Source organism: Chlorocebus sabaeus, chromosome 5, assembly GCF_047675955.1.
Source record: "Chlorocebus sabaeus isolate Y175 chromosome 5, mChlSab1.0.hap1, whole genome shotgun sequence".
Lineage (NCBI taxonomy): Eukaryota > Metazoa > Chordata > Mammalia > Primates > Cercopithecidae > Chlorocebus > Chlorocebus sabaeus.
The window spans coordinates 63,869,440-63,895,999 of NC_132908.1; the positions used below are offsets into that span (position 1 = coordinate 63,869,440).

Consider the following 26,560-nt stretch of genomic DNA (forward strand, 5'->3'; position numbering starts at 1 on the left):
ATGGAGAAATGCCGTCTCTACAAACAAATACAAAAATTATTTGGATGTGGTGGCACACACCTGTAGTCTCAGTTACTCAGGAGGCTGAGGCTGGCAAATCGGTGAGCCTGGGCAGTCAAGGCTGCAGTGAGTGGTGATTGTACCACTACATTGCAGCCTGGGCAGCACAGCAAGACCCTATCTCAAAAAAATGCAGAGTTTCCTCTACTGATATAAAACTTAAAATACTACAGGTTGATATTATAAACTAGGTGCCTTATAATGACAGAAATATGTTGTTTATAATTCTGGAGGTTTGGACATCAAGGATCAAGGTGCCAGCAGATTTGGTGTCTGGCAAGACTTGTTCTCTGGTTAACAGATGGCAACCTTTTGCCGGGGGCAGTGGCTCACACCAGTAATCCCAGCACTTTTGGGAGGCCAAGGTTGGGGGATGACCTGAGCTCAGGAGTTCAAGACCAGCCTGGCCAATATGGTGAAACCCCATCTCTACTAAAAATACAAAAATTAGACAGGCATGGTGGCAGGCTCCTGTAATCCCAGCTACTCAGGAGGCTGAGGCAGGAGAATCCCTTGATCCCAGGTGGCGGAGGTTGCAGTGAGCCGAGATCACAGCACTGCACTCCAGCCTGGGCAACAACGCACGACACCATTTCAAAAAAACCAGCCAACCAACCAAACAAAAAAAAAACAAGCCACCCATCCAACTATCGATGTCCTGCAGAGGTGACTCACCCCGCTTTTGTAAGAAGCAAGACTGGGCTTGTCCATAGGCCCCTGAGCCTGGGCTGCCTGCACAGTGGCCAGGAAAGCCAAGCTGCTTCCTCAGTGGCCCGTCTCCTGAAGTTTGCTCTTCTTCTCAGTGGTTTACAGACACTGTAAGGCCCATACGCGCAGGATATTAGCACACTTGCCAAGAGATTCCTGTCCCCTGGCTCCCAGGGGCCTCTCTATCCAGGGAGATGTCCTCTCACCTTTCAGAATTCCCCTGCCAACCTTTCAACCCCCTGAGCATCCTCGAACTCACCGTGTGTGTCCACATGATTATTTTCCTACTTACCTCATTGTTGTCCCTAAACTTTTCTCCTGCCCCGCTCTGCAAAAACCTCATATTTTATCTCAGTGTGCAAAGGTGGCCAATTATGTTCAATTGGCCTCTTGGTTTCACCCAAGTATATTCTCTCTGTCATTAAGAGGCTGTATGCCTGTCCCATAGGCCCTAATAATCCCCCTTATGCCCCTACCTCTGACCAACTTGCCTCTCACGGCACCGGTTTTCCAGGGGGAAAGTCTCCCTTCTTTCCACCCACGGCCTTTAAGCCCAACTACAGAGCCTTTTGAAGTTTGGGGTGAAAGACCAGAACACCCACATTGCCCATTTTGGCTACCCGGTGGTAGACAAAGATAATATTAAGCCTGGAATGACTTGAATTTGAGAGCAGGAGGAGACTTTCCTTTCAATGAACACTGATTGGTGCATAATGTTCCCACTACATTCTGAAAGCGTTTATTGAGCACCAACTGCCTGCATATCTCTGCATGTTTTTCAGTTTTGCAGATGTACAATATACTTTCCCAAAATCGGTTCCCAGGATTACTGTTTAGACTTAATAGTTAATTTTTTTTTTTTTAATCAGCTTTATGGTGAAATATATTTGAATTTACCTCCTCCTTTTTTTTTTTTTTTTTTTTTTTGAGACAAGGTCTTGTTTTGTCACCCAGGGTAGAATGCAGTGGCACAATCACACATCACTGTAGCCTCCACCTCTGGGCTTCAGACACTGTAAAACCTGTGGTTACAGGGCCATGGCACACTCCTGTGCCTAGGTGGGTTGCTTGCCTCTGGCCTGTCAGGGTTCCCAGTGTCTCTGGACCCCCAGGTGACGTTAGAGCCTCCCCTACTGCAACATAGGCCCGGCAGTGCCGGGTCCCCAGCGCTCAGATGACAGGTCCAGGCCCTTGTGAAATGTTTGTCAACTGGATAAATGACCATGGCCATGGTCTCCGCGGGAGGTGAGGAAACTGAAAGCCACCGAGGCAAAGGGGGGCGCTCCTTAAGAAGTGCCTCAGACACGTGTACGTTTCAAAAGAAGGGCATGACTGAGTAGGGAGGGGACCGAGGAGACCTTCAGACTCTAGACTGTAAGATGAGGGTTTGTGAAGGGGGACCCAGGAAACTGAGTCCTGAAAGCAAGGAGGAGCTTCCAGAATGAAGGGCGCTGTCAGGCCTCCCTGCCTTTGCTCAAGCGGTTCCTTCACCCCAATCAAGTTCCTTCCCATTTCTCCATCTGTGGGGATCCTGATCGTGCACCTCCTCAGAGAAGCCCTCCTGGGTTCTCCAATTCTAGTTTATTGCTCCCTCCTGTTGATCCTCCTGCACGCTCATCGGGCTTGTGGACAAGGACTGGTTTGAGGAGAGGATTCCCTGGATCGCGGAGGGGCTGTAGAAGCAGCGCAGCCCGTTCCGAGGATGCCAAAGGGGCCCGGGCAGAAGGAAAGTGGCCGTGCCTGGCCCTGCCTGCCACTAGATCCCCACCCATCTATGACTGCTCAGTCCTGCTCTCCTACCAGACCCACCTTTCCCCGCAAAGCCAGCGCACCCCACCCACTCCCTGCCCAGTCCAAACTCCGAGGCTGGGCGAGGCACTGATCCACGGCTGGAACGACCCGGGCAGCCTCTGGGTGAACAGCAGCCTGTCCGCGGACAGCGAACCGAGACCAGTGAACCGACCATGCGGCTGCATCGACTTCGGGCGCGGCTGAGTGCGGTGGCCTGTGGGCTCCTGCTGCTTCTAGTCCGCGGCCAGGGTGAGGCTCCCGCGGAGGGGCGACAGGGACCGGGCTCAGATCTGCCAAATGCCGCGGAGGCAGAACCTCACAGTGCGGGAGGGAAGGTGCCTGGGAGGTGGGAGCTGGTGTAGATGACAGCGTGGAACTCGTGAGCCCCACGCGATGCCTCCCAGCCGCTCGAGGTGGGCTCCTAGAAGCGCAGAAAGGGTCTGGCTGCGGGACACCACAGCGAGGAACCAGCAGAGTACAGGGGACCCAGGAGTGCCGGGACATGCCAGGCCGGGTCGGCAGCCCTGGGTCTGAGTGGGTGAGGGATTGAGGGTGCGGGGATTCAGTCCGTTTCCCTCTTATGATTGTGGCCGTAGCCAGTGCTGCCGGCCGATAGTAACAGTAACAGCTTCTCGCAGCATCTGGCTCTGAGTGTGTGGCGTCCTTGGCCAGGGGGGCGCCCTGACCCCTCCAAAGGGGCCTCAGACAAGATTAGTGGTCCTTGGGGAACAGAAGCCCCCAGGGGCCAAATCCCAAAGGGGATCCAAAAGGCTGCAGTGGCTGGGAGTGATTGGCTCACACTTGCAATCCCAGCACTTTGGAAGGCCGAGGGGGAGAATCATTTGAGCCCAGGAGTTGGAGGCCATCCTGGGCAATATAGTGAGACTCGGTGTGTACAAAATATTTAAAGAAATTAGTGGGCTGTGGTGACCTGTGACCTGTAGTCCCAGCTACTTGGGAGGCTGAGGTGGGAGGATCACTTTAGCAGGGGAGGTTGAGGCTGCAGTGAGCCTTCATCATACTAATGCACTACAGCCTGGGTGAAAAAGCAAAAATCTGTCTCAAAAAAAAAAAAAAAAAAAAAAAAGGCAAAGAGCTCATGGTGTCCCTGATACCATTTACCTCATCCTGAGCAAGGACACAGCTTGGCTTCCAGGGCAAAGGTGATGGTTCTGTGTGCCTGCCAGGCTTCTCGAGGCATTTTTCAGAAGCTCCGGGAGTGTTTTGGGCTTTCGTCGTCTCACCCGAAACTCTCCTAAGTCTATGATCTGACTGTCTCTCCTGACCCTTTCCCAATTTAATCTGCGCAGGTGGAGTCCATACACCCCCGCCCCCGCCCCATGGTGCACTCCTGTAGGGCTTCCTCCAGTGTCTGCCCTTCACCACATTCTAGAATTCACCAGGAGCCCAGGCATGAAGATTTGCCCGGCCTCACAGATGGCTACCTTTTAAAATACTTTGGGCCAGGCACAGTGGTTCACACCTCTTATCCCAGCACTTTGAGAGGCAGAGATGGGAGGATCACTTGAGGCTAGGAGTTAGAGACCAACTTGGGCAACAAGACTCGTCTCTACCAAAAAAAAAAAAAGAAAGCATCAGGCATGGTGGCACACACCTGTACTCCTAGCCACTAAGGAGGCTGAGGTGGGAGGATCTCAAGCCCAGGAGGTTAAGGCTGCAGAGAGCTGTAATCACACTACTGCACACCAATATGGGCAACAGATGGAGACTTTGACAAATATATATATATATATATATATATACACACACACACACATACATACATACACACACACACACACACACACACATATACATATACACACAATTTTGGGTTGGACCCACATTCAGAAAAAATAATTGACAAGCCATAGGAGTGTACAGGTGATGTGTGCTGTACTCTTTTTACCCAACCAGTCTTAGCTTCTCCTGAGGGGTCATCAAAGTCCCCATGGTGCACATTCGAAACTGCCTGTTTGGCCGGGCGCGGTGGCTCAAGCCTGTAATCCCAGCACTTTGGGAGGCCGAGACGGGTGGATCACGAGGTCAGGAGATCGAGACCATCCTGGCTAACCCGGTGAAACCCCGTCTCTACTAAAAAATACAAAAAACTAGCCGGGCGAGGTGGCGGGCGCCTGTAGTCCCAGCTACTCGGGAGGCTGAGGCAGGAGAATGGCGTAAACCCGGGAGGCGGAGCTTGCAGTGAGCCGAGATTGCGCCACTGCACTCCAGCCTGGGCGACAGAGCGAGACTCCGTCTCAAAAAAAAAAAAAAAAAAGAAACTGCCTGTTCACACTGCAGTACACACAGTGCCCAGCAGTTTACCCAAGAACAGATGTGTGCACTTGTCCTTGATTTTCATCTAAACAGTCATAAAATCACCTACTTTCTGGGGCAGGGCTTTTCCACTTTCTAACACAAGGAGTGGCCTCCACACACCCCTACATGGTAGAGCTTCTTCATACTGATTAATGGAAGGGCTTCTCAAGGATGAAGCAAGTAATGAATCTCGTTATTACATGAGTTGATGTAACAGGTCTCTAACCAGGGACATTTCAGCAGGTGATGTCCTTTGCTGTAACAACCATCAGGCATCAGTGGCCAGTGGCCACAGGGAATTACCTGGATAGACATCCCCTCCAGCAAGGAATTGTGTGCAGGAGCGTGTTACTGGGGAGAGGAATGGGCCTTTTGACTTGGAGACATTGTTAAAATGTCCTGTCTGGTGCCTGTAAATGTCTACTGACCCCGGCCTCACCCACACCAGGTGGCATCAAACATATTGATCCGTGTTAAACTGACAGGTGTAGGGTGGCATTGGCACCCTAAGGCTGTTTTCAGTTTTTGGTTGTTGTTGTTTTTTTTTTTCTTGAGACAGGGTCTGACTCTGTTGCTCAGGCTTGAGTGTAGTGGTGCCATCCTGAGATACTGCAACCTCTGCTTGCTGGGTTCAAGCGATTCTCATGCCTCAGCCTCCCAAATAGCTGGGTCTGCAGGCACACGCCACCACACCCAACTAATTTTTGTATCTTTTGGTAGAGACGGGGTTTCACAGTATTGGCCAGGCTGTTCTCGAACTCCTAACCTCAAGTGATCCACCCGCCTTGGCCTCTGAAAGTGCTGGGATTACAGACGTCAGCCACCACGCCTGGCCTGTTTTTGACTTTTTATTATGGAACTGGGCTCAGATCCTACATAGCAGAACCTGAGATTCCAAAAGGGAAGGTGCCAGGCAGGTGGGAGCTGGTGGGAATAACTACAGCAGGTGAACCTCCCTGAGGCACAGAGAGGGTCAAGGCTGCTTGAGGGCTGCACAGCACCAAGGGATGAGCCAAGTCTCAGGTAGAAAGAGTAATGTACCAAATCCAGCGTACCCGTTGTCCACCTTCAGCAATGACAAAGATCTTGTTTTTGTTTTTGTTTTAAATCAGCTTTCTCAGGTTGAATATAACCGGGTGTTTTCTGGATGGCCACCTCCCCCCTGCACCGTTATTTGAAACAAATCCCAGATATCATCTCATCTGTAAATTTTTCATCATGTCCTACTAAAACAAAAGAAACATATATATATGTACTTGTGTATTTCCACAACATAATATGTTCTCAATTTAATCAAATATATAGTCAAATGTTCTTTAATGTTTATAAATGATACTTGTATTAATACAAGTTTTTAAAAAATAAATCAGGATTAAATAAGGTTCATACTTTGCAAATTGGTAGTTTGTTTTTTTTTTTTTTTTTTGAGATGGAATCTCACTTTGTCACCCAGGCTCACTGCAACCTACATCTCCAGGTTCAAGGGATCCTCATGCCTCAGCCTCCCAAGTAGCTGGAATTATAGGCACTCGCCACCACGCATGGTAATTTTTCTATTTTTAGTAGAGACAGGGTTTCACATGTTGACCAGGCTGGTTTCGCACTCCCGACCTCAGTTGATCCACCCACCTTGACCTCCCAAAGTGATGGGATTACAGGTGTGAGCCTCCATGCCTGGCCAATTCTCTTGATTTTATACTTAGGAGTGGAATTGTTGAGTCATATGGCAATTCTATGTTTAATCTCAGAAAAACTGCCAAACTGTTTTCCAAAGCAGCTGCACCATTTTACCTTCCCAACGGCAATGTATGAAAGTTCTAAGTTTTCCACATCCTTACCAACACTTCTTATTATGTGTCATTTTTATGTGCTTCTTGAATCTCTTTCAGTCTTCAGATTTACCCTCTGCCTCTCTTTTATTTTCTTTCTAAATTTTATTGCATGTTGAAGAGACCACTTTATTTGTTCTGGAGAGGATCCCACCATTTAGGTTTTGCTGATTGCATCCCAGTGGTGTCTTGTAACTGTTCTTCTGTCCCCTGTCTTCCCTCTAAACTTGTATTTATATTTTAGAGGCATAATCAGATTTGGGTTTTAGGTTTTATTTTGTTTTGCTTTTGGAGGGCTACCCTCCCTCCTTGATCCCCACAGCAGACAGGCAGCTTTTTTTTTTTTTTTTTTTTTTGAGACAGGTTCTCACTCTGTCACCCAGGCTGGAGTGCAGTGACCCGATCACGGCTCAGTGTAGCCTCAACCTCCCAGGCTTATACAATCTTCCCACCTCAGTTTGCCAAATAGCTGGGACTACAGGCATGCGCTACCTCGCCCTGCTAATTTATTTTCTTGATTTTTTTGCAGAGACAGAGTCCCACTAGGGTCCCCAAGCCAGCCGTTGTGCTTTCTATATCCCAGCCACAGCCATACTTCTCTCTTGTAGCTCTTTTCACCAACATCACTCATGGTTTGGAGGATGCTTTATTTATGTCATTTCTTGCCACCTTGGACATGACATCCCTGAGGACAGGAACCTTGCCTGCCCAATTCCCACCATCATCCTACTGTCACATGACATGGCACACAGTTGAAAGGACACTCTAGTCCCAACAAGGGCATGTGACCCTTTGTTTGAAGGTCCTAGGGCTGAATGATGATGCCGGGCCCCAAGAAGCCTCAGCCTGGTGGGATGGAGACAGGCCCAGGAAGGCAGAGCGGGAAGGGAGTGTTACAGGCAGGAAGTTTGTAAAGCCTGTGTTTATAGATCAGGATCCCTTGAGGTGAGCTGAGGATGGCAAGGAGGCAGCAATACCAACAGTCTATAGAGCAACCGATTGGACAGACCCAACTGTGATATCTGTCTCTCTGCCCACAGGCCAGGACTCTGCCAGTCCCATCCGGACCACACACACGGGCCAGGTGCTGGGGAGTCTTGTCCATGTGAAGAGCGCTGATGCGGGGATCCATACCTTCCTGGGAATTCCCTTTGCCAAGCCACCTCTAGGTCCGCTGCGATTTGCACCCCCTGAACCCCCTGAATCTTGGAGTGGTGTGAGGGATGGAACCACCCATCCGGATGTGTAAGCTCTCCCAGGGGTCCAGGGAACTCCAAGCCCTGGGGCAGGGGTGGAGGTGCTCTAAGCTCAGCTAGGCTGCAATTGTCATGTCACCTAAACCCCCACAGCCAGTTTTTCTTCTGAGTTTCGTGGATTCCCACGTGCATTTTTCCAATGAGCATGCTGAGGTTCGGGAGGGTGAATAACTTCTCAGACTCCTGGCTCAAGGCTTGGCATTCGGGAGACATTGGCTCCAGGTGCTGAAGGGAGGGGCAGAGACACAGATCTCCCCAGATTCTGGTTATGCCAAGCTTTCTCTGCCACCAGTGGCAGGTGTCTCTGGGAAAGTTTCGATGTAGCTCTATGAACCTTGTAGGAGCCCCTAACTCTAGTGGCAGATGTTGCAAATAGCTGAAGAGAACAGTAGTGGTAACTTTCTGGGGACCCGCACTTGGTCACTGTGTCCACCGACAGGGCCAGGAGCCATTGGCCAAGAGACGTGTATATTTTTCCAACTGGAGGCCATGTGGGAATGATGAGTTTTTGAGAGTTTAGACTTGGGATGAGGGACATCCCACTGCCCTTCTCATGAGAAATTAACATCCATTCACTCATGTAGCACACATGTGTGGGCTATTCCCCTGTCCCAGGCCTGAGGGGGTACAGCGATATAGTGGTGAATGTCAACACATGCAGCCAATGGTTCTCAGAGAAACCCCTGAGAGTCAAGGTTTCCAATGTTGGGAGGAATGATACCCAAGGTCCTCAATGACCTCGAGACCTCCCTGGAAGTCCAAGCTCCCTCCCAGCTTCCCCAGAACCTGTGGCCTGTAACTTGGTGGGAAGGGATTTTTAGGAGGGATCATGTGTGAGCAGAATATTGTGAGAAGGGGCTGAGGGTGGTTGGGGGAACATCTGAACCCAGGGTCTGGTTTTGGTCGTGATGTGGCCGCTGGACTGATTGTTTGCTCTGGTTACCAGGTGTCTTCAGGACCTCACCACAATGGATTCAGAGGTTCAGAGCCAAGTCAATGTGACCATCCCTTCCATCTCCATGTCTGAGGACTGCCTGTACCTCAGCATCTACACGCCGGCCTACAGCCACGAAGGCTCTAACCTACCAGTGAGTGTCAGGCCACAGTTCACTGGGGGTTGGATGACAGTTCTGCAAGAAGCTGGAAAGGACAATATTAGGTCAGGCCCTGCTGCAGAGTGGACCATACTGAGAAACTTCTCACTGTCAGGTCCAAGAAATGCTCCTTACCCAGGCTGGGCAGCTGGCCCCTGGGCATGAGGTCACAGAGTTCTGGCTGCTCCGAGAGGTCAAAGGCTGTGGCTCTGGGCTGGACCCAGGACTCACCCAGCCAACTCACACCCAGGACATCCACTCAAGTGCCCAAGGGCTGCACCTTGAGGTTACCAAGAATCCCAGCCATAGATAATCTGTTGGGCCTATGAGAATGGGCACTCACAAAACTTTATTTGTTAGAGGTGGTATCATGCTCTGTTTCCCAGGCTAGAATGCAGTGGCATGAACGTAGGTCTCTGTAGCCTCAAATTCCTGGACGATCCTCCCATCTCAGCCTCCCGAGAAGATGGGATTGCAGGCCTATGCCACCATGAATGGCTAATTTTTAAAACATTTTCTCTTGAAAGGGGGTCTCACTATGTGGTTCAGGCTAAGGACATTTTTGATTAATGTTCATGTGGAGCCGTCAGGGAGACGCCCCTTTTCTTTCCACTTTGGTGTCTTCTGGGACAAATGAAACCAGGCTTTGATACGAGAGGTCAGTCCAAAAGATGTGAGGCCTGGTCTTCCTGATAGATCCTGGGTACCTAGTCTGTGACTCACATAATGAATTTGTGCTGGAGTTCTAATGGGGAGGTAGGCAGAGGCAAAGCACTGGTTGGTCTAGGTAGTGGCCCTGGTGGGGTTCTGGCTGGGTTGGAGCATCGTGGTAGCTGCCTTGATTTCCCCAGGTGATGGTGTGGATCCACGGTGGTGGGCTTGCTTTTGGCATGGCTTCCATGTATGACGGTTCCATGCTGGCTGCCTTTGAGGACGTGGTGGTGGTCACCATCCAGTACCGCCTGGGTGTCCTGGGCTTCTTCAGGTGAGACTAGGGCTGGGCTGGGCCATGGGGGCTGAGCAGGGCCAGGGCAGCCCTGTGATCCCTGTCCATGCTACTTCTCAGCACTGGAGACAAGCATGCAACTGGCAACTGGGGCTACCTGGACCAAGTGGCCGCACTACGCTGGGTCCGGCAGAATATTGCCCACTTTGGAGGCAACCCTGACCGTGTCACCATTTTTGGCGAGTCTGCGGGTGGCACAAGTGTGTCTTCACTTGTTGTGTCCCCCATGTCCCAAGGACTCTTCCATGGGGCCATCATGGAGAGTGGCGTGGCCCTCATGCCCTGCCTCATTGCCAGCTCAGCTGATGTTATCTCCACGGTGAGTGCCCTCAGCTGTGAAGGCCTAGGCCTGCTACCTCCCCTTCTGTCTGTTAAGTGGGGATGACAAGGGCCATGGGAGAGCATGCCCCAGGAGCTGCCGCCTACCTTGGAATTGCTGGGGGGCTCCAGGGTCAGAATGCACATCCTTCTGCCATTGGAGAGGCCAAGTTTGTTCTGTGGCCTCTGTGCAAAGTTGTCACCCTAGGGATCCCTATCATGAGGAGAACCATCTAGGCAGATGGGATGGCTCCTATGTCTGCAACTTCTGAGTTGGAACAGTGTCAGAACTGCAGGAATTCATACGCAGTACCCTGTGAGATTTGGGGTGTCCCTGTTCTTGGCCAGGGCCTTGGGCAAACTCCTCTTCTCTACTCAGAAGGATGAGCCAGCCCCTGCCTGCTCCCTTTGCAGGTGGTGGCCAATCTGTCAGCCTGTGGTCAAGTTGACTCTGAGGCCCTAGTGGGCTGCCTGAGGGGCAAGAGTAAAGAGGAGATTCTTGCAATTAACAAGGTTGGTCTAAACGGATGTGGGTGTAGAGGAAGGGGTGCAAGAGACATGGGGCTGGCAGGTCTGCATGGTCCTCATATTCCCTGGGCACATTACCTTATTTGCCTGCCTGGGTATCATAGCCCTGGGTGGAGACTGAAGGTTGGTGCATGCCCGAGCCAGGCATTGATTGGATATGAGCATCCGCGGATGAACCGGGAAGGAGTGGAAGGTACTCAGAAGGCATTGGAAGATGTCTGGGACCCAACCTTCTTCCCTGACCTTGCATTTCCCCTCAGCCTTTCAACATGATGATCCCCGGAGTGGTGGATGGGATCTTCCTGCCCAGGCACCCCCAGGAGCTGCTGGCCTCTGCCGAGTTTCAACCTGTCCCCAGCATCATTGGTGTCAACAATGATGAATTCGGCTGGATCAACCCCAGTGTGAGGCCCAACCCAAGCTGTCAAGTGCCTGGGGAGCCCATCTGGTAGTGGGGAGTGTTCAGGGCTTCATAGCTCCAGGCTCATCCCATCCCCAACTATAGACTCTCTCCCGGCCACCCAGGACACAAGTATCTATGACACTCAGAAGGAAATGGACAGAGAGGCCTTCCAGGCTGTTCTGCAAAAAATGTTAACGCTGATGGTAAGGCTCCTGGGGTTCCTCGCCAACAGAGAAAGGCTCCTCTCCTGTCCTGAGGCAGAGGAAATTCAACCCCCAGATACCCTGCCTATGCAGTGACCCCCATGAGCAAAGGCCCGAGTGTGTGTGTGTTTGGGAGTGGGGTCACCTCAGAGCCTCGCCTCTGTTCCCTCTTCCAGTTCCATCTCACGGTCCATCTCCCCAAGCCCGAGGCCACTTCCTCCCTGCCCCTGACATCCAGCCTAACCTGCCTCTTCCTGATCCACCTGGGGTAGATGTTGCCTCCTACATTTAGTGACCTGCTGATGGAGGAGTACATTGGGGACAATGGGGAGCCCCAGAACCTCCAAGCCCAGTTCGAGGAGATGATGGCAGACTCCATGTTCGTGATCCCTGCACTCCAAGTAGCACATTTTCAGCGTGAGTATATTTGAACCTAAGGCCTGACTGGCAGGGGTACAGTTCAGGGCTGTGGGTCCTAGGTGAGACCTGCTGCTATCCGGGTCCCACTCATGTTTATTGGGTTCCGCGGACACTTGAGGTCCATCACTGCAGTAAATCCTCATGGCTAGCCCAAGAGACAGACATTTCCCCGTTTCACAGATGAGGAAATTGAAGTTAGGGACCTTCAGTGACTTTCCCAAGATGATACAGCTAAGAAGTCCGGGCCATGATTTATCCCGCCTCTTCCTCTGCTCCTGCCCCAGCCTGGGGCTCCACACCCCACTGTCCAGATTCCAGTCAGCATTGGACCTGGGTATCTTATCCGCATGGGTGAGGCAAGAAGGCTTCAGGGGAGGGGCCACTGTGTCACGAGCTGTCCACCCACAGGTTCCCGGGCCCCTGTGTACTTCTATGAGTTCCAGCATCAGCCTAGCTGGGTCAAGAACATCAGGCCGCCGCACGTGAAGGCAAACCATGGTGATGAGCTTCCTTTTGTTTTCGGAACTTTCTTCTGGGGCAACTATGGTGAGTCTTCTTCCTTTCCCGGGAGGTGGGCTGGGTCCCTGGCTGGGTCCCTGAGGGGTGATTCATTGTCCTCACTGCCCAGATAAGGAAACTGAGGCTCAGAGATAGGATGAGATCAGGTGTCCAAGATGTTACAGCTCCAAAGGCTGTGCCAGGATTAGAATTTATGACTCTTCAGACTGTGGCCTGTGCTCCCTCCGTCCCTCCCTGCCCTTGGGTGTCTGCCTGGTGCAGAGCAGGTTTTCAGGACGTTTGTTTCTTCAATGACTGCCAGTGACAGAAGGAAGAAGGGGCCTTCAGGGCCGGGAAGGTGCCCATGATGGAGTCAGCCAGAGCCTGGGCTAAAGGGAAAGTTTGGAAAAGGGGAGGACTGGCTTCTGAGGGCAGTGGGAGAAAAAGCAGAGAAACGGGATTGGGGACCGAGTGCTGGGGGGCCATGGACAAGCTCCACCTGGGATGTAGAGGTGGACCATCCCGACCAAGACACATGTCCCCTTCCTCTCTGCAGTTAAATTCACTGAGGAGGAGGAGCGGCTAAGCAGGAAGACGATGAAGTACTGGGCCAACTTTGCTCGAAACGGGTGAGACAGCACACTCCTGCCTCAACCTCCCCAGGTTGGGGGGCTTGTGCCCATCCAGCAATCTCCTAGACTGGGGTGACCTCATGAGCACACTTGCAGCTGAATCACATGATAGCCCCTTCCCCAGCCGCGGGACCCCTTGGACAGGGTGGCGATGCTGTGGGGCAGTGGACACACTCCATCTCCCTGCTCTACCTGGAGAGTGGGCACCAGTGCTGTGCCACCGTCAGGGTCTCCCTCTCAGAGAGAGGGACACATCAGAGCCAGCCGCCCTGCCCCCACTAGAGCTGACACTAGCTGGAGGGAATTTGTTTCCTGTTTCTGGAAGACGCCCCCCTCACTCCCCAAGCCCACCTGGCCTGCTTGGCTGCCTTGCCTGACCAGACTCCAGGTGCTCAGGTCTGGGCTCCGGGGGCTCAGAATGACCCTCGTATCGCCCTGCTGGGACGGCATGTCTACAGGAACCCCAACGGCGAGGGTCTGCCACACTGGCCGCTGTTCGACCAGCAGGAGCAATACCTGCAGCTGAACCTACAGCCTGCAGTGGGCCGGGCTCTGAAGGCCCACAGGTTCCAGTTCTGGAAGAAGGCGCTGCCCCAGCAGAAGATCCAGGAGCTCGAGGAGCCTGAAGAGAAACATACAGAGCTGTAGCTCCCTGTGCCAGGGAGGAGGGGTTGGGCTCGCTTACAGGCGAGTGTCAGCCTGCTGTGCCCACACACACCCACTGAGGAGAAAGAACTTGATTCCTTCATTCACGTAGCCATTCATTCATTCTTCCGTCCATCCATTCAGAAAGCATTTATAAGAACTTCCTCAGGCATGAGGGCTCATATATGTAATCCCAGCTATTGGGGAGGCTGTGATGGGAGGATGGCTTGAGGCCAGAAGTTTGAGACCAGCCAGGGCAATACAGTGAGACCCCTTCTCAAAAAAAAAAAGAGAGAGAGATTAGAAACTAAATAGGAAAGTTTTGAGCTTCAAGTCAGTGACAAGTACAAAAGATTTTTAAAAAGCAAAGAAAACAAAATATAAGGAAAAAAAATTCTGAGAAAAATAAAAACAAAAAACGAATAATAGGCCAGGCACTGTGGTTCATGCCATAATCCCAGCACTTTTGGGAAGTCAAGGTGGGCAGATCTCCTGAGGACAGGAGTTTGAGACCAGCCTGGCCAACATGGTAAAACCGCATCTCTATGAAAAATACAAAAATTAGACGGGCGCAGTGGTGCACACCTGTAATCCCAGCTACTCAGGAGGCTGAGGCAGGCAGGAGAATCACTTGAACCTGGGAGGCAGAGGTTGCAGTGAGCCAAGATTGTGCCACTGTACTCCAGCCTCAGCAAGAAGAGCAAGACTGCGTTTGAAAAAAAAAAAGAGAGCGAGAGACTAGAAGAAGCTACTGCATGATGTCAGTTACCAAACCTGCCACGCGTCCTGTCATGTTAGACACACTCGATAGATCCCACCACTGAGCTGTGGGTGGGCAAACTCCAGTGGAAACCCACCCTCCCCAACACCCCACTGAGCACTGGGCCCCATCCTCCCTCCCTCACCTCCACCTTCTCCCTGCCTTCTCTCTTTTCTCCTCTGAGCCCCCAGGCCTTTCCCACTTTGAGGGAGGTGTTTGAAGAATGTTGCCCACACCTGAGCGTGAGAAGCCTATGTCTGTTCATCCGTGAGAGGTCTGAAAAAATAAAAATAAATTATAAAAAAGCCTCTATCTACCTCTCCACAAGCCCCAAGTGATCCTGTATCTGTGAGTGGCCAGTAGGGAACCTGGATACCAGAATCCTAGTGTCTTAATCCATTCAGCTGCTATAGCAAAACTACTACCAGCTAGGCTAGGCGCAATGGCCCACACCTATAATCCCAGCACTTTGGGAAGCCGAAGAGGGTGGATCATTTGAGGCCAGGAGTTTGAGACGAGCCTGGCCAACATGGTGAAACCCTGTCTCTACTAAAAATACAAAAATTAGCCAGGCTTTGTGGTGCACACCTAGAATGTCAGCTACCCGGGAGGCTGAGACACAAGAATCACTTGAACCCAGGAGGCAGAGGTTGCAGTGAGCCGAGATTGCACCACTGCATTCCAGTCTGGGCAACAGAGAGAGACCCTGCCTCAAAAGTAAAATAAACAAACAAATAAATAAATAAATAAATAAATATTACCGGTTAGGCCAGGTGCGGTGGCTCACGCCTGTAATCGCAGCACTTTTGGAGGCTGGGGTGGGCCTCCTGAGCTTGAGCCCAGGAATTCGAGACCAGCCTGGGCAGCATGGAGAAATGCCATCTCTACAAAAAAAAACCACCAAAATTATTTGGATGTGGTGGCACACATCTGTAGTCTCAGTTACTCAGGAGGCTAAGGCCAGCGAATCAGTGAGCCTGGGAGGTCAAGGCCACAGTGAGTCGTGATTCCACCGTAGCAGGATGAGCCGCAGACAAAACTCCTCAGACGCTGGAGTAAAGAAGGAAGAGGTTTTTTATTCGGCCGGGAGCGATGGCAGACTCGCGTCTTAAGAGCCGAGCTCCCAGAGAAAGAAATATTTGGCCTTTTTAAAGGCTTACAACTTTAAGGGGTCCACATGAAAGGGTCGTGATAAATCGAGCAGGTGTGGGAAACGTGACTGGGGGCTACATGCATCAGCCAACAGAACAAAAAGTTTTACAATGCTTTTTTCATGCAGTGTCTGAAATTTACAGATAGTACAAGTAGTTTAGGCCTGGGGTTGATGTTATTATTATTACTTTGTTTAACTCCTAGGGCCGGGTGGTGGTGCCAAGGTTGTCTGGCTATTTATCTTATTTTTATTTCTTTCTCACTTTCCTCCTGTCTTGTGAACTAGGCAAGGCGGGGGGAGGAGGGCAGCAGGAGTAGTAGTGGTCTCCTTCCTTAGGGGGACCCAGGAAACTGAGTCCTGACAGCAAGGAGGAGTTGCCATCAGGCCTCCCTGCCTTTGCTCAAGCTCCTTCATCCCAATCAAATTCCTTCCCATTTCTCCATCTGTGGGAATCCTGAACTTGCACCTCCTCAGAGAAGCCCTCCTGGGTTCTCCAATTCTAGTTTATTGCTCCCTCTTATGGATCCTCCTGCACGCTCATCGGCTCTGTGGACAAGGACAGGTTTGAGGAGAGGATTCCCTGGATCGCGGAGGGGCTGTAGAAGCAGCGCAGCCCGTTCCGAGGATGCCAAAGGGGCCCGGGCAGAAGGAAAGTGGCCGTGCCTGGCCCTGCCTGCCACTAGATCCCCACCCATCTATGACTGCTCAGTCCTGCTCTCCTACCAGACCCACCTTTCCCCGCAAAGCCAGCGCACCCCACCCACTCCCTGCCCAGTCCAAACTCCGAGGCTGGGCGAGGCACTGATCCACGGCTGGAACGACCCGGGCAGCCTCTGGGTGAACAGCAGCCTGTCCGCGGACAGCGAACCGAGACCAGTGAACCGACCATGCGGCTGCATCGACTTCGGGCGCGGCTGAGTGCGGTGGCCTGCGGGCTCCTGCTGCTTCTAGTCCGCGGCCAGGGTGAGGCTCCCGCGGAGGGGCGACAGGGACCGGGCTCAGATCTGCCAAATGCCGCGGAGGCAGAACCTCACAGTGCGGGAGGGAAGGTGCCTGGGAGGTGGGAGCTGGTGTAGGTGACAGCGTGGAACTCGTGAGCCCCACGCGATGCCTCCCAGGCGCCCGAGGTGGGCTCCTAGAAGCGCAGAAAGGGTCTGGCTGCGGGACACCACAGCGAGGAACCAGCAGAGTACAGGGGACCCAGGAGTGCCGGGACATGCCAGGCCGGGTCGGCAGCCCTGGGTCTGAGTGGGTGAGGGATTGAGGGTGCGGGGATTCAGTCCGTTTCCCTCTTATGATTGTGGCCGTAGCCAGTGCTGCCGGCCGATAATAACAATAACAGCTTCTCGCAGCATCTGGCTCTGAGTGTGTGGCGTCCTTGGCCAGGGGGGCGCCCTGACCCCTCCAAAGGGGCCTCAGACAAGATTAGTGGTCCCTGGGGAACAGAAGTCCCCAGCGGCCAAATCCCAAAGGGAATCCAAAAGGCTGCAGTGGCTGGGAGTGATTGGCTCACGCTTGCAATCCCAGCACTTTGGAAGGCCGAGGGGGAGAATCGTTTGAGCCCAGGAGTTGGAGGCCATCCTGGGCAATATAGTGAGACTCGGTGTGTACAAAATATTTAAAGAAATTAGTGGGCTGTGGTGGCCTGTGACCTGTAGTCCCAACTACCTGGGAGGCTGAGGTGGGAGGATCACTCTAGCAGGGGAGGTTGAGGCTGCAGTGAGCCTTCATCACACTACTGCACTCCAGCCTGGGTGAAAAAGCAAATATCTTTTTCAACAGAAAACAGCCAAAGAGCTGTGGTGTCCCTCACACTATTTATCTCATCCTGGGCAAAGGTACAACTTGGTTTCCAGGGCAAAGGTGATGGCTCTGTGTGCCTGCCAGGCTTCTCCCGGCCCTTATCAGAAGCTCCAGGATTGTTTCTGCCTTTGGTCCTGTTACCTGAAACTCTCCTAAGTCTATGATATGACTGTCTCTCCCAACCCTTTCCTAATTTAATCCGCCCAGGTGGAGTCCATACTCCCCCTGCCCCATGGTGCACTCCCGCAGGGTGGGAGAGGATGCCACCATTTAGGTTTTGCTGATTGTATCCCAGTGGTGTCTTGTAACTGTTCTTCTGTCCCTTGTCTACCATGTAAACTTGTATTTATATTCTAGAGGCATAATAAGATTTGGGTTTTAGGTTTTATTTTGTTTTGTTTTTTGGAGGACTACTTTACATGTGGTGCTGTGTACTTCTGAAAGAAAATATGTAACGTCTGATTGTCTTGCTTTTTGTGATACCACAAAATGAGTGGTTGACATCACAGTGAGAATTCAATGTGCATTTCTCTTACTATGAATGAGGTAAAGCTCTCTTTATTTGAGAGAGACTGATTTGTATTGCTTATTCTAAACATATTCTTATACTACTTTGTTTTTGCGTGGTTGGCATATTCTTTGTTTGTAGAAATTCTTTATCTATTAAGAGGACTGACGTTCTCTGTTAGGTGATTTTCAATCACTTCCTCCCTCCCTGATCCCCACAGCAGATAGGCTGTCTTTTGTTTGTTTGTTTTTGTTTTGAGACAGGTTTTCACTCTGTCACCCAGGATGGAGTGCAGTGACATGATGATGGCTCACTGTAGCCACAACCTCCCAAGCTTAAGAAATCCTCCCACCTCAGCCTGACAAGTAGCTGGCACTACAGGCATGTGCCACCACACACAGCTAGTTTATTTTCTTCATTTTTTTTGCAGAGACAGAGTCCCACTAGAGTCCCCAAGCCAGCCTCTGTGCTTTTTATGTCCCAGCCACAGTCACGCTTCTCTCTTGTAGCTCTTTTCACCAACATCACTGATGGTTTGGAGGATGCTTTCTTTATGTCATTTCTTGCCACCTTGGGCATGATATCCCTGAGGACAGGAAACATGCCTGCTCAATTCCCACCATCATCCTACTGTCACATGACCTGGCACACAGTTGAAAGGACACTCTAGTCCCATCAAGGGCATGTGACCCTTTGTTTGAAGGTCTTAGGGCTGATTGATGGTGCCAGGCCCCAAGAAGCCTCAGCCTGGTGGGATGGAGACAGGCCCAGGAAGGCAGAGCGGGAAGGGAGTGTTACAGGCAGGAAGTTCGTAAAGCCTGTGTTTATATCAGGATCCCTTGAGCTGAGCTGAGGGTGGCAAGGAGGCAGCAATACCAACAGTCTGGGAGGGCAGCTGATTGGTCAAACCCAACCGTGATGTCTGTCTCTCTGCCCACAGGCCAGGACTCTGCCAGTCCCATCCGGACCACACACACGGGCCAGGTGCTGGGGAGTCTTGTCCATGTCAGGGGCGCCGATACTGGGGTCCATACCTTCCTGGGAATTCCCTTTGCCAAGCCACCTCTAGGTCTGCTGCGATTTGCACCCCCTGAGCCCCCTGAATCTTGGAGTGGTGTGAGAGATGGAACCACCCATCCGGCCATGTAAGCTCTACCAGGGGTCCAGGGAACTCCATGCCCTGGGGCAGGGATGGGGGTGCTCTGAGCTCAGCTAGGCTGCAATTGTCATTTCACCTAACCCCCCACAGCCAGTTTTCCTTCTGAGTTTCGTGGATTCCCACGTGCATTTTGTCAATGACCATGCTGAGGCTCAGGAGGGCCAAATAACTTCTCAGACTCCTGGCTTAAAGCTTGGCATTCGGGAGACATTGGCTCCAGGTGCTGAAGGGAGGGGCAGAGACACAGATCTCCCCAGATTCTGGTTATGCCAAGCTTTCTCTGCCACCAGTGGCAGGTGTCTCTGGGAAAGTTTCGATGTAGCTCTATGAACCTTGTAGGAGCCCCTAACTCTAGTGGCAGATGTTGCAAATAGCTGAAGAGAACAGTAGAGGTAGCTTTCTGGGGACCCGCACTCTCCACAGTCACTGTGTCCACCGACTGGGCCAGGAGCCATTGGCCAAGAGACGTGTATATTTTTCCAACTGGAGGCCATGTGGGAATGATGAGTTTTTGAGAGTTTAGACTTGGGATGAGGGACATCCCACTGCCCTTCTCATGAGAAATTAACATCCATTCACTCATGTAGCACACATGTGTGGGCTATTCCCCTGTCCCAGGCCTGAGGGGGTACAGCGATATAGTGGTGAATGTCAACACATGCAGCCAATGGTTCTCAGAGAAACCCCTGAGAGTCAAGGTTTCCGGTGTCGGGAGGAATGATACCCAAGGTCCTCAATAACCTGGAGGCCTCCCTGGAAGTCCAAGCTCCCTCCCAGCTTCCCCAGAGCCTGTGGCCTGTAACTTGGTGGGAAGGGATTTTTGGGAGGGATCATGTGTGGGCAGGGTATTGTGAGAGGGGCTGAGGGTGGTTGGGGGCACAGCTGAACCCAGGGTCTGGTTTTGGCCACAGCCTGGCCCCTGGACTGATTATTTGCCCTGCTTACTAGGTGTCTGCAGGACCTCACTACACTGGAGTCAGAATTTTATAGCCAGTTCAATGTGACCACCCCTTTGGTCCCCATGTCCGAGGACTGCCTGTACCTCAGCATCTACACGCCGGCCTACAGCCACGAAGGCTCTAACCTACCGGTGAGTGTCAGGCCACAGTTCACTGGGAGTTGGAGGACAGTTCTTCTGCAAGAAGCTGGAAAGGACAATATTAGCTCAGGCCCTGCTGCAGAGTGGACTGTGCTGAGAAACTTCTCACTGTCAGGTCTGAGAAATGCTCCTTACCCAGGCTGGGCCGCTGGCCCCTGGGCATGAGGTCACAGAGTTCTGGCTGCTCCCAGAGGTCAAAGGCTCTGGCTCTGGGCTGGACCCAGGACTCACCCAGCCAACTCATGCCCAGGAGATCCACCTAAGTGCCCAAGGGCTGCACCTTGAGGTGACCAAGAACCCCAGCCATGGATAATCTGTTGGGTCTATGAGAATGGGCACTCACAAAAACTTTTTTTTTTTTTTTTGAGACGGAGTCTCACTCTGTTGCCCAGGCTGGAGTGCAGTGGTGTAATCTCGGCTCATTGCAAGCTCCGCCTCTGGGTTCATGCCATTCTCCTGCCCCAGCCTCCTGAGTAGCTGGGACTACAGGCACTGGTCACCAAGCAAGGCTAATTATTTTTGTATTTTTTAGTAGAGACGGGGTTTCACCGTGTTAGCCAGGAAGGTCTTGATCTACTGACCTTGTGATCCGCCTGCCTCAGCCTCCCAAAGTGCTGGGATGACAGGCGTGGCCACCGTGCCTAGCCACAAAAACTTTTTTTGTTAGAGATGGCATCATGCTCTGTTGCACAGGCTAGAATGCAGTGGCATGAACATAGGTCTCTATAACCTCGAATTCCAGGGTGATCCTCCCACCTCAACCTACCGAGTACCTGGGACTGCAGGCCTATGCCACCATGCCTTGCTAATTTTTAAAACATTTTCTGTTGAAAGGGGGTCTCACTATGTGGTTCAGGCTAAGGACATTTTTTATTAATGTTCATGTGGAGCTGTCAGGGAGACGCCCCTTTTCTTTCCACTTCGGTGAGTTTTCTGGGGCTGATGAAACCAGGCTTTGATACAGGGGCTGGGCTTCCTGATAGATCTTGGATACTTAACAATTGGCCCATGTAATGAATTTGTGCTGGAGTTCTAATGGGGAGGTAGACAGAGGCAAAGCACTGGTTGGTTTAGGTAGTGGCCCTGGTGGGGTTCAGGCTGGGTTGGAGCATCGTGGTAGCTGCCTTGATTTCCCCAGGTGATGGTGTGGATCCACGGTGGTGCGCTTGTTATTGGCATGGCTTCCATGTATGATGGTTCCATGCTGGCCGCCTTTGAGGACGTGGTGGTGGTCACCATCCAGTACCGCCTGGGTGTCCTGGGCTTCTTCAGGTGAGACTAGGGCTGGGCTGGGCAATGAGGGCTAAGCGGGGCCAGGACGGCCCTGTCATCCCTGTCCCTGCTACTTCTCAGCACTGGAGACAAGCATGCAACCGGCAACTGGGGCTACCTGGACCAAGTGGCCGCACTACGCTGGGTCCAGCAGAATATCGCCCACTTTGGAGGCAACCCTGACCGTGTCACCATTTTTGGCGAGTCTGCGGGTGGCACGAGTGTGTCTTCACTTGTTGTGTCCCCCATATCCCAAGGACTCTTCCATGGGGCCATCATGGAGAGTGGCGTGGCCCTGCTGCCTGGCCTCATTGCCAGCTCAGCTGATGTTATCTCCACGGTGAGTGCCCTCAGCTGCAGAGGCCTAGGCCTGCTACCTCCCCTTCTGTCTGTTAAGTGGGGATGACAAGGACCATTGGGGAGCATGCCCCAGGAGCTTCCACCTACCTGGGGGGCTCCAGGGTCAGAATGCACATCCTTCTGCCATTGCAGAGGCCAAGTTTGTTCTGTGGCCTCTGTGCAAAGTTGTCACCCTAGGGATCCCCATCATGAGGAGAACCATCTAGGCTGATGGGATGGTCCCCTATATCTGCGACTTCTGAGTTGGAACAGTGTCAGAACTGCAGGAATTCACATGCAGTACCCTGTGAGATTTGGGGTGCCCCTGCCCCCTGCCAGGGCCTTGGGAAAACTCCTGTCCTCTACCTGGAAGGATGAGCCAGCCCCTTCCTGGTCCCTTTGCAGGTGGTGGCCAACCTGTCAGCCTGTGACCAAGCTGACTCTGAGGCCCTGGTGAACTGCCTGCGGGGCAAGAGTAAAGAGGAGATTCTTGCAATTAACAAGGTCGGTCTAAACAGATGTAGGTGTAGAGGAAGGGGTGCAATAGGCATGGGGCTGGCAGGCCTGCATGGCCCTCATATCCCCTGGGCACATTATCTCATTTGCCTGCCTGGGTGTCATAGCCCTGGTTGGGGACTGAATGTCGGTGCATGCTGAGCCAAACATTGATCTCCTGGGGTGGATATGAGCATCCGGGGATGAATCGGGAAGGAGTGGAAGGTACTCAGAGGGAATTGGAAGATGTCTGGGACCTGACCTTGTTCCCTGACCTTGCATTTCCCCTCAGCCTTTCAAGACGATCCCTGGAGTGGTGGATGGGGTCTTCCTGCCCAGGCATCCCCAGGAGCTGCTGGCCTCTGCCGACTTTCAACCTGTCCCCAGCATCATTGGTGTTAACAATGATGAATTCGGTTGGATCATCCCCAAAGTGAGGCCCAACCCAAGCCCTCAAGTGCCTGGGGAGCCCATTTGGTAGTGGGGAGTGTTCAGGGCTTCGTAGTTCCAGGCTCATCCTATCCCCAACTACAGACTCTCTCTTGGCCACCCAGGTCATGGGTATCTATGACACTCAGAAGGAAATGGACAGAGAGGCCTTCCAGGCTGTTCTGCAGGAAGTGTTAACACTGACGGTAAGGCTCCTGGGGTCCCTCGCCAATGGAGAGGGGCTCGTCTCCTGTCCTGAGGCAGGGGAAATTCAACCCCCAGATACCCTGCCTATGTAGTGACCCCCATGAGCAAAGGCCCAAGTATGTGTGTGCTTGGGGGTAGGGTCACCTCAGAGCCTCACCTCTGCTCCCCCTTCCAGTTCCATCTCACGGTCCATCTCCCCAAGCCCGAGGCCACCTCCTCCCTGCCCCTGACATCCAGCCTAACCTGCCTCTTCCTGATCCACCTGGGGTAGATGTTGCCGCCTACATTTGGTGACCTGCTGATGGAAGAGTACGTTGGGGACAATGGGGAGCCCCAGAGCCTCCAAGCCCAGTTCGAGGAGATGATGGCAGACTCCATGTTCGTGATCCCTGCACTCCAAGTAGCACATTTTCAGCGTGAGTATATTTGGACCTAAGGCCTGACTGGCAGGGGTACAACTCAGGGCTGTGGGTCCCAGGTGAGACCTGCTGCTGTCCGGGTCCCCACTCATTTTTTTTGGGCCCCTGGGACACTTGAGGTCCATCACTGCAGTAAATCCTCATGGCTAGCCCAAGAGACAGACATTTCCCCGTTTCACAGATGAGGAAATTGAAGTTAGGGACTTTCAGTGACTTGCCCAAGATGATACAGCTAAGAAGTCCAAGGCCATGATTTATCCCGTCTCTTCCTCTGCTCCTGCCCCAGCCTGGGGCTCCACACCCCACTGTCCAGATTCCAGTCAGCATTGGACCTGGGTATCTTATCCGCATGGGTGAGGCAAGAAGTCTTCAGGGGAGGGGCCACTGTGTCACGGGCTGTCCACCCACAGGTTCCCGGGCCCCTGTGTACTTCTATGAGTTCCAGCATCAACCCAGCTGGGTCAAAAACATCAAGCCACCACACATGAAGGCAGACCATGGTGATGAGATTCCTTTTGTTTTCGGAAATTTCTTCTGGGGCAACTACAGTGAGTCTTATTCCTTTCCCGGGAGGTGGGCTGGGTCCCTGGCTGGGTCCCTGAGGGGTGATTCATTGTCCTCACTGCCCAGATAAGGAAACTGAGGCTCAGAGACAGGATGAGATTAGGCGTCCAAGATTTTACAGCTCCAAAGGCTGTGTCAGGATTAGAATTCATGACTCTTCAGACTGTGGCCTGTGCTCCCTCCATCCCTCCCCACACTTGGGTGTCTGCCTGGTGCAGCGCAGATGTTTCAAGGACATGTTTGTGTCTTCAATGACTCCCAGTGACAGAAGGGAGAAGGGGCCTTCAGGGCCAGGAAGGATGGAGTCAGCCAGAGCCTGGGCTAAGGGGAAAGTTTGGAAAAGGGGAGGACTGGCTTCTGAGGGCAGTGGGAGAAAAAGCAGAGAAGCGGGACTGGGGACCGAGGGCTGGGGGGCCATGGACAAGCTCCCCCTGGGATGCTGAGGTGGACCATCCTGACTAAGATACATGTCCCCTTCCTCTCTGCAGTTAAATTCACTGAGGAGGAGGAGCGGCTAAGCAGGAAGACGATGAAGTACTGGGCCAACTTTGCTCGAAACGGGTGAGACGGCACACCCCTGCCTCAACCTCCCCGGGTTGGGAAGCTTGTGCCCATCCAGCAATCTCCTAGTCTGGGGTGACCTCATGAGCACACCCACATCCTTAATCACATGATAGCCCCTTCCCCAGCCGTGGGACCCCTTGGACAGGGTGGGGGTGCCGTGGGGCAGTGGACACGCTCCATCTCCCCGCTCTACCTGGAGGGTGGGCACCAGTGCTGTGCCACCGTCAGGGTCTCCCTCTCAGAGAGAGGGACACATCAGAGCCAGCTGCCCCACCCCCACTGGAGCTGACACTAGCTGGAGGGAGTTTGTTTCCTGTTTCTGGAAGCCTCCCCGCTTCTACCCCAAGCTCACCTGGCCTGCTTGGCTGCCTTGCCTGACCAGGGTCAGGGTGCTCAGGTCTGGGCTCCAGGGGCTCAGAATGACCCTCGTATCGCCCTGCTGGGACGGCATGTCTACAGGAACCCCAATGGCGAGGGTCTGCCACACTGGCCGCTGTTCGACCAGGAGGAGCAATACCTGCAGCTGAACCTACAGCCTGCAGTGGGCCGGGCTCTGAAGGCCCACAGGTTCCAGTTCTGGACGACGGCGCTGCCCCAGAAGATCCAGGAGCTCGAGGAGCCTGAAGAGAGACACACAGAGCTATAGCTCCCTTTGCAGGGGGTGGGCTCGCTTACAGGCAAGCGTCAGCCTGCTGTGCCCACACACATCCACTGAGGAGAAAGAAGTTGATTCCTTCATTCACGTAGCCATTCATTCATTCTTCTGTCCATGCATTCAGAAAGCATTTATTAAGAACTTACTCAGGCATGATGACTCATACCTGTAATCCCAGCTATTGGGGAGGCCGAGATGGGAGGATGGCTTGAGGCCAGAAGTTTGAGACCAGCCAGGGTAACACAGTGAGACCCCTTCTCAAAAAAGAGAGAGAGAGAGGGAGTGATTAGAAACTAAATAGGAAAGTTTTGAGCTTCAAGTCAGTGACAAGTACAAAAGATTTCTAACAAACAAAGAAAACAAAATATAAGGAGAAAGAAAAACATGAGAAAAATAAAAATAAGAGAATAACAGGCCAGGCACTGGGGCTCATGCCCATAATCCCAGCACTTTTGGGAGGTCAAGGTGGACAGATCACCTGAGGACAGGAGTTTGAGACCAGCCTGGCCAACATGGTAAAACCGCATCTCTATGAAAAATACAAAAATTAGACGGGCGCAGTGGTGCACACCTGTAATCCCAACTACTCAGGAGGCTGAGGCAGGCAGGAGAATCACTTGAATCCGGGAGGCAGAGGTTGCAGTGAGCTGAGATTGTGCCACTGCACTCCACCCTGGGCAACAAGAGCGAGACTCCGTTTCCAAAGAAAAAGAGACAAAAGAAGCTACAGCATGATGTCAGTTACCAAACCTGCCATGGGTCCTGTCGTGTTAGACACACTCGATAGATCCCACCACTGAGCTGTGGGTGGGCAAACTCCAGTGGAAACCCACCCTCCCCAACACCCCACTGAGCGCTGGGCCCCATCCTCCCTCCCTCACCTCCACCTTCTCCCTGCCTTCTCTCTTCTCTCCTCTGAGCCTCCAGGCCTTTCCCACTTTGAGGGAGGTGTTTGAAGAATGTTGCCCACACCTGAGCGTGAGAAGCCTATGTCTGTTCATCCGTGAAAGGTCTGAAAAAATGAAAATAAATTTCAAAAGAGCCTCTATCTGCCTCTCCACAAGCCCCAAGTGATCCTGTATCTGTGAGTGGCCAAACGGAAACCTGGATACTGGAATGCCTAGTGTCTTAGTCCATTCAGTTGCTATAGCAAAAATACTACCAGTTAGGCTGGGTGCAGTGGCCCACACCTATAATCCCAGCACTTTGGGAGGCCGAGGTGGGCAGATCACTTGAGGCCAGGAGTTTGAGACCAGCCTGGCCAACATGGTGAAACCCTGTCTCTACTAAAAATACAAAAATTAGCCAGGCTTTGTGGTGCACACTTAGAATGTCAGCTACTCGGGAGGCTGAGACACGAAAATCACTTGAACCCAGGAGGCAGAGGTTGCAGTGAGCCGAGATTGCACCACTGCGGTCCAGTC

General features: G+C 52.5%; 2 protein-coding genes across 2 annotated transcripts; both read left to right on the forward strand.

The window, feature by feature from the left end:
• Positions 1-16: 16 nt before the first annotated feature.
• LOC119623671 (cocaine esterase) lies at positions 17-14,043 on the forward strand. Its single transcript, XM_073015447.1, has 12 exons — positions 17-2,808; positions 7,748-7,952; positions 8,910-9,051; positions 9,909-10,042; positions 10,124-10,382; positions 10,796-10,894; positions 11,170-11,313; positions 11,435-11,515; positions 11,788-11,932; positions 12,344-12,481; positions 12,990-13,062; positions 13,524-14,043. The coding sequence occupies exons 1-12, from the start codon at positions 2,733-2,735 to the stop codon at positions 13,711-13,713; spliced, it is 1,686 nt and encodes a 561-aa protein (XP_072871548.1). The 5' UTR covers positions 17-2,732; the 3' UTR covers positions 13,714-14,043.
• A 2,285-nt stretch (positions 14,044-16,328) lies between these two features.
• On the forward strand, positions 16,329-26,136 carry LOC103233135 (cocaine esterase). Its single transcript, XM_073015450.1, has 12 exons — positions 16,329-16,586; positions 18,875-19,079; positions 20,042-20,183; positions 21,331-21,464; positions 21,546-21,804; positions 22,209-22,307; positions 22,591-22,731; positions 22,853-22,933; positions 23,206-23,350; positions 23,764-23,901; positions 24,406-24,478; positions 24,941-26,136. Exons 1-12 carry the CDS (start codon positions 16,511-16,513, stop codon positions 25,125-25,127), a joined length of 1,680 nt encoding a protein of 559 aa, XP_072871551.1. The 5' UTR covers positions 16,329-16,510; the 3' UTR covers positions 25,128-26,136.
• The last annotated feature ends 424 nt before the right edge of the window (positions 26,137-26,560 follow it).

Excerpts from the sequence above, each read along its gene's own strand:
- LOC119623671 (XM_073015447.1), top strand. The coding sequence starts at position 2,733 with ATGCGGCTGCATCGACTTCGGGCGCGGCTGAGTGCGGTGGCCTGTGGG. Across the intron at positions 7,953-8,909 it reads GGAACCACCCATCCGGATGT|GTGTCTTCAGGACCTCACCA; the intron begins GTAAGCTCTCCC and ends TCTGGTTACCAG. Across the intron at positions 10,383-10,795 it reads CAGCTGATGTTATCTCCACG|GTGGTGGCCAATCTGTCAGC; the intron begins GTGAGTGCCCTC and ends CTCCCTTTGCAG.
- LOC103233135 (XM_073015450.1), top strand. The coding sequence starts at position 16,511 with ATGCGGCTGCATCGACTTCGGGCGCGGCTGAGTGCGGTGGCCTGCGGG. Across the intron at positions 22,308-22,590 it reads AGATTCTTGCAATTAACAAG|CCTTTCAAGACGATCCCTGG; the intron begins GTCGGTCTAAAC and ends ATTTCCCCTCAG. Across the intron at positions 24,479-24,940 it reads GCCAACTTTGCTCGAAACGG|GAACCCCAATGGCGAGGGTC; the intron begins GTGAGACGGCAC and ends GCATGTCTACAG.